General features: G+C 42.5%; 1 protein-coding gene across 1 annotated transcript in view; it reads left to right on the plus strand.

The window, feature by feature from the left end:
• The window catches only part of LOC101861166, a 9,045-nt gene extending 2,040 nt beyond the window's left edge, over positions 1-7,005 (plus strand). Inside the window, exon 2 of the mRNA XM_005110728.1 lies at positions 6,883-7,005. Coding sequence (XP_005110785.1) covers positions 6,883-7,005 — 123 coding nt within the window. The remainder of the gene's footprint in view (positions 1-6,882) is intronic.
• Positions 7,006-7,591: the final 586 nt, after the last annotated feature.

A 7,591-nucleotide genomic window follows, 5' to 3' on the forward strand; every position in this document is an offset into this window, starting at 1 on the left:
ACATCATCATCATCATCATCATCATCATCATCATCATCATCATCATCATCATCATCATCATCATCATTGTATAAAGCAGATATTAAAACAGTTAAGACCTGGTAATGTTTCCAATTTTTTAAAAATCACATCATCATCATCATCATCATCATCATCATCACCATCATCATCATCATCATCATCAACAACAACAACAACAACAACAACAACAACAACAACAACAACAACATAACAAAGCCACAAAGAGCATTGGTACGTAATGTGGGAGGGGGGGGGCACGACAGAGGAAAAAGTGGTTGGGGGAATCAAAGAGGAGAAAACAGGGATTGTATGTAAAGAACATAATATACATGTATTATGGGAGTAGTGGTTGGGGTAGGAACAGGCACACTACAGTGAAGGAAAGGAGGTCAAGGAGGGGGGGGGGTGAGGAAGAAGGTGGAGCTGAAAGCAAATGACAGAATAGCAGTACAGAAAAAGAAAGAAGGAGAAAAGAGAACATTTTAGAGTAGAAAAATCTTATTCTTCGTCGTCAGGTTTTTCGGTCCCGAGATCTTTTAAATAAGTCGCAAAGACCGTACATCAGGACTACGAGAGCGCCTGCCTTGAATTAGATCTATATCAGTACAGGTCGTGCATTGTCGTGGCCGATGCTTTGTATTTCCATAAGTCAAACAAACAAACAAGCAAAAACAAACAAACGAACAAACAAAAAACAAATAAAACTGCGTAGCGAAGCGTGCTCACCATGAATGCGTTCACTAGAAAATAAATTTCTTGTGACCAGTTTTGCCTCTAAAAGTATCATTGGTGAGCTGTAACGTAAGCCTACGCAAAGTGTGTGTTGAAAGCGGGAAGTGCTGTGAACAATTCCATTTTCCACGTGAAGGACACTTGTAGTATTTTAGATAAGTTTATGAAGAAAAGTGTTTTTTTCAATTGTTGTGTAAAAATATGATTAGGTTGAGACAAATTGATACAAACTGCTGTGCAAAGCATGGGGGACATTGGTAGAGAAGCACCACTCCCCAGGGCTGTGCTACTGACGGAAGTTGTCTTTACGCCATTCCCAAAGGGGGGATAATAACATGTTCTTAAGCAAGGTAGAATTGTAAATGGGCTGATTCATCAATACCATGCTCCTGTCTGTGCCGAAACAACATTAGGGGAACTGCTGCTTTTTATTTCTTCATCCTTACTATTGTCATTTTTCCTCTACTTCTTTTGTATGTTTTCCCCTCTCTTGTGACCCGCTTTTTCCCGGGTGCCTTGATAGCCGAAGCAGACCTTGTGCTGTTGAAGCTAGAGAGGTGAGCAGAGTAAGCCTGATTCCCTGTGAGGACTTCTCTGTCGACATCCACCCCTTGGCACTGATATGACATTATGCAGTTGCTAGCGCCGTAAAAAAACTCTACTAAAACTAAAGAGAAGCACAAAAGGCAAACAGTAGAGAAATAAAAACAAACAAACAAATCAACGCATTGTAACTTCTATTGAGAATCTTGTTCATGAAAATGCTACCCCTCTGTGGTTCCTTTTGTTCAGATTTGATATAATGACAGAGAGAGAGAGAGAGAGAGAGAGAGAGAGAGAGAGAGAGAGAGAGAGAGAAAGACTAGGCCCCGCCTCTTAAATAACCTTAAACCCATACCATTTCACATTTTCATTTCACATTCACAACCCCAGTCGTGGCGATGTAAAAAGGAGATGCTAAGGGGCTCTCGTGGTCTAGAGGTTACGGTGTTCACCTCTCATTCAATTGGTCCCGGGTTCGAATCCGGGTAGCGACGGGAATTTTTTTTCTCTAGAATTTTCTCTTTTCACCTCCTTTCCTGCTCTTTAACAATGTTCTGTCGTCTGCTTTTGTCTTCCTTTTCTGCCCCCACCCCCTCACCTTCTTTGCCCTCTCCTTTGGGCTTCCTCACTCTTTCTGCAGCCTTTCTACTACTAGTCCTTGGCTCCTCCTTACTGCTGTCTTTCAGCCACACCCCCGATCTTATGGTAGGAAAGATCTAAACCTAGCCTTCTCGGACAAAGGTGAAAAATCTTGGAGGTCCTGTGTGCAAGTTGCGCACTTTAAAGATCCCGTGGTGGTCCAAAATCAATACGAGTAGGCTTCGGCCACCACCCACGCCAAATTCAAAATTTGCTACCAGCTGAGTGGGTGGTTGGTGGGTGCTCTGGTGTGGTTTGCTCTTTCTTTCCTATCAAACATCTTCCTGATCTCTCCTCCTTCTTTTTTGTGTTTGGTACTCTCTTGTAACACCTCTAATCTTCGGCTCTTATATGACCTTATTGTGTTGCAAGTGCCGTTAAACTCTCACTAAAACTAAAACTACCAGCTGAAAATTTAATGTTTAATGGGAACCGCGCACTCATATGACCTTATGCAGTTGCGAGCGCCGTAAATCATTTTTTTTTAAAACAAAAAAGAAAAGGGAGACCCTATCGCTGAAGATCTCAAGGGGGTACGGAAAGGACAAGGAAAAGAAGCCAGAGTAGGTTTCATAGCCAAGGGAAGCAGAAACTACCATTTCATTTAAGCAGATGCCATGCATTAAATTGCGATCGAGCCAATGACTTTGAGATTATAATTATGTGTTCTGCAGGGCTGCACTTTCCCCACCCAACCACCACCCTCTCCTCCCCAAAAAAGAACAACTTTAAAAATAAAAATGAAATAAATTGAAATAAAAAATAAAATGAAATAAGTACATGCATGAACAAAAATAAAAATTAGCTTGTGAGAAATAAAAAAAAAAAATAAAATAAAAATAATGAAACAATCTATAATATAAGAGCAAAAATATGAAGTGTTGTGTGTGTGTGTGTGTGTGTGTGTGTTTGTGTGTGTGTGTGTGTGTGTGTGTGTGTGTGTGTGTGTGTGTGTGTGTGTGTGTGTGTGTGTGTGTGTGTGTATGTGTGTGTGTGTGTGCGCGTGTCACGTTGACATAATTTTAGTTTTAGAATTATGAAGCCATTATAGCCGACAAAATGATAATTAATGTGAGGCATCGTGGTGAAATCACGCTCTCGTCAAAATATTGAAATTGAAGAAGCAAGCATTTTTTCCTGCAGTTTGGCAATATTTTTCAAAGTTTCTTTTTTGGGGCCAACACATTCTATATCCATTTAAGAACGCATTTCCGTGTACATTTTACTGAAAGGGGTTGATTAAAGGCACAAAATAATTATGTAATTTTCAGTTTTCAAAAAATCTCAAGATATTGATATCACCAAACTTTGGAGGCCATCTTCTCGCTAATTTTGCTCTGAAACCAGGCGACCCACACCTCTTTCAATCACAAATCTCTTGACTTTTATTCAAGATTTTTTTTCAACGATAGCAAGACAACTGAACAAATTTTAAGATGATACCAATAACTCCATATGCCAAAAAAAAAATTAAAAAATGACGAGCACCTGATTCCATCACGTCGTGATACATGAGTCGGTATTTAAATTTTGTCGTTTTTTGCACTCTGTATGGAAAGGGGGTGTGGGCGATTCAGACAGACAACTGCTTACATTTGCTGTTTTCAGGGGGGAGTTTGGGGGAGAGAGGGAGAGGGAGAGAGGAGAGAGAGAGAGGAGAGGAGAGAGAGAGAGAAAGGAGAGAGAGAGAGAGAGAGAGAGAGAGAGAGAGAGAGAGAGAGAGAGAGAGAGAGAGAGAGAGAGAGAAAGAATAACAGAGAAATCGTTCTCTTGCAATTATGAAATGGCAACACACTTTATGCCCCAAAAAACACACGCGTGAGAAAACATAATATTATTGTTATTATTAATACATGCGTAAATGGCAGCTAGAAAAAGCGAAACAGATGGTTTAGCATTAAGAATGTCAAAATCACTGACGTTTTCAATCAAGTTTTCCCCTCTCTTTTCAGGGGGCTCTCGTGGCCTAGAGGTTAAGGTGTTGGCCTCTCATGCAAAAGGTCCCGGGTTCGAATCCGGGTAGAGACCAAATTATGTTCTTCTCTAAAATTGTCTCCTTTCACCTCATTTCCTGCTCTCTAGCAATGTTCTGTCGTCTGCTTTCGTCTCCTCTTTCTGCCCCACCCCTTCACCTCCTTTGCCCCTTCCTCTGGGCTCCTGATTCTTTCTGCAGCCTTTCTACTGCTACTCCTTCGCTTCTTCTTACTGCTGTCTTTCAGCCAAACCCCTGATCTTCTGGTATGAAAGATCCACACCTAGCCTTCTTGGACAAGGGCGAAAAAATCTCGGAGGGCCAGTGTGCAAGTTGCGTACGTTAAAGATCCCTTGGTGGTCTAAAATCGATAAAAGTAGGCTTCGGCCGCCACCCGGGTAAAATTCAAAATTTCCAACCAACTGAAAATATTAGGTGTGTCCCGCGCGCTCATATGACCTTATGCAGTTGCGAGCACCGTAAAACACTTTACAAAAACAGAACCTCTCTTTTCATTAAAAAGCGAAAAGGAACCCAGCAACGCTGTCTGATCCAGTCCTAGGTATCGGTGGGTGTATTCTATCCACACTTTCCCCAGTCCCCCCGCCCCCCCCGCCCCTCCCAGTCCCCCAAAAGGTGTTCGAAAATGTAAGATCATATCGTGGGTGATTGACGGGTGCTCTAGTGTGTTTTGCTTCTTCTTTCCTCTCAAACATCTATAGTTATTATCTCCCCTCCTTCTTTTTAATGTTTGTTACTCTCATGTAACACCTCAAATCTTCTGGCGCTCATATGACTTTATTGTGTTGCAAGTGCCGTAAAACTCTTACTAATACTAAACTAACTTTGCCCTCTTTTGCACATGCATGGATTACGTGAGTTATCGTGGAGAAATTATCAGATGGTCGTCAAGGAAATGGAATCGAAGATATTCCCTTTTTTTCCTGCCTGCCATTTGTGTATTTTTTGTTTGTTTTCATAATTAGGACTCGATACCTGTTATGTCGACTTAAAAATATATTCCAGCATAGATTTTCATAGAAAAAGGGACACGGATGGTTTGTTTGTTTTAGTAAATGTTTTACGGCACTTGCAACACAATAAGGTCATATAAGTGCCGAAGATTAGAGGTGTTACAAGAGAACAACAAACACAAAAAGGAAGGAAGGGAGATAAAAACGACAGATGTTTGATAGGAAAGAAGAAGCAAACCACATCAGAGCACCGGCCAACCACCCACACGGATGGTTTAGCGTTAAGAATGTCAAAATAAACTGATACACTCAATCTTGTTTTCCTCCTCGTTCCGTAAAAAATGCAAAAAGGAACCCAGCTGTTTGACCCAGTCCTAGATATCTGTCGGGCGTATTCTATCCACACTCCCCCCCAGTCCTCCCCTCCCAACCCGTCCCACCCACCCACTCCAACAAAAGGTGTTGTAAAATGTAAGATCATATCGAGCGTGCGTCACGTTGATCTTAGAAATTTCGCAGTGATGAAGTCAAAGTGATGAAATCGAAGAAATCTCCATTTCTTTTTAGCCAGTTAGGCAGTTTTATTGTTTTTATTTGGACTCAATATTTTTATGTCCAATTAAAAATACATTCCAGCATGGATTTTCACTGAAAACGTTGACCACATGCATCACATTTGAAAAAAAAGTTTCGTAGTTTCAAGGACGCTAGGACACTGCAGCTTTTTAAAGTCATCAAACTGTCATCATCATCATTGCCTTTCTCACCCTGCACCAGGGTATAGGCCACGGACAAACACCTTCCACTTTCTCTATCCTGGGCTAACCTCTTGATGTTATTCCATGTCTTCCCACTTTTCTGTACATCGATTTCTGTGATTCTTCTCCAGGTTCCACGAGGTCTTCCCCTTGATCTCTTGCCCTGTGGGTTCCAATCCAAAACTTTCTTTGTTATGCAGCTGCCTGACTTCCTGAGAGTATGTCCAGTCCATCATCAAACTGTGGCGGCCATTTTCTCGCTACTTTAACCTCTGACGTCAGGCAACCTACGTCTTCTTCAATCGCAAATATCTCGACTTCAATTCAAGAAAGATGCATATTTTCCATCAAAAGCAAGGCAAATGAACAGATTCTAAGTTTATAAAAGTATATCCAAATACCCAAAATTGACGAGTGCCTGAATCCACCGAGTTGTAACTCATATTGTCAAGCAAAAAGAACTGACTGTCCGTTGCTCTTTCAATCGCAAATACCTCGACTTCTATTCAAGATGGATGGGTATTTTCTATCAAAAGCAAGGCACATGACAAGATTTTTAGTTTATCCAGATAAATCCAAAAGCCAAGAAATTGACGAGTGCCTGAATCCACCGCTTTGTAACACATCTCTCCTGCCCCTTTTAACCCCCAATTGAGCATAATATGCCATCAACAAGATTTCTCCAGCCAAGCCTGTCCTGTGCCTCCCTTTCTTGCTGTTTCCATGATGTCCCCGCCTTTTCCATTTCCGCTTGCACCGCTCGCCTCCATGTCATCTTTGGTCTTCCTTTCTCACGTTCTCCTTGTGGATTCCACGTCAAAGCCTGTCTGATGACGCTTGTCGGGGGTTTCCACAGGGAGTGCCTAATCCATTTCCATTTCTTCACCTGCATGTTTTCCTTTACTGGCCTTGACTTATTCTTCCCCACTGTTAAGCATGGTTGTAACACACACTGTTAGGCAAAACAATTAACCCCCTGTCTCTTTAGTTTAGTTTTAGTGGAGGTTTTACAACGCTCGCAACTGCATAAGGTCATAATATGAGCTCCAGAAGATCAGAGCTGTTACAAACTTAAAAAGAAAAAGGGGAGATTAGGACGATAGTTGTTAGATAGGAAAGAAAAAGCAAACCACACCAGAGCACCCGCCAACCACCAATCTCCCTGTCTCTGTCTCCACGGGTTACGACAGTCCTCACAAGAACCAAGGACGAGAAGGATTGCTCCGAGTTTGTCTTCTCCCAGAAAAAAGACGGCGCGCTCAGTTTCCTCATCAGCTTCTCCGACAGGGCTCACTACAAGCTTGAGATCTTCGCTCTGAGCGCTGCAGATGAAGAGAAAGCTCAGCCAAACGTTTTCAATTACTAACGTCAAGAAAGCAGTGAAGGTCTCCAGTCCCAAGTGGAACAATGGCTGCTACCTCTACCAACCATTGAGCATATCGGCTCAAACCATCACCGAGAAGGTCACCTTCAAAGCCGTGTGCCCGACGCCAGGGCTGTTTCCGTTGGGCGCCGGGAGGGTGGTACGATCTGGCCAGGAAGGGCAACATCTGGGAAGGACAGCCGGACTTTCGCCATCGCCGTCAGCAGAGTTATACAACTCTAAATAATATTCTGGATGGAGAGCCAGAGGAAGACCAAGGCGACGGTTGATTGAATCTGTGGCAGACACCCTCAGAGCTCACGGGATGTCCCTCCTACAGGCCACTCGCCTTGCTGCAGACAGACGCCCGTGTCTCCCGGCGACACCCACCGGCACAAGCGGAAGAAAAAAAAATAAAGTAAAAACGTAAGTAAAGTCAGGAGAGAAATGTTAGGATCACTCTGCGAGCCCGAATTGGTGAGACCGACAAATCCAAATATGAAGCGTGCTGACAAAATGAGTTACTTCTCGGATTTGACCCCTATGAAAATAGATACATTATCATGCTTATGGGTTCACAATTTATAAG

The sequence above is a fragment of the Aplysia californica genome, unplaced genomic scaffold, assembly GCF_000002075.1.
Source record: "Aplysia californica isolate F4 #8 unplaced genomic scaffold, AplCal3.0 scaffold00936, whole genome shotgun sequence".
Taxonomy (NCBI): Eukaryota; Metazoa; Mollusca; class Gastropoda; order Aplysiida; family Aplysiidae; genus Aplysia; species Aplysia californica.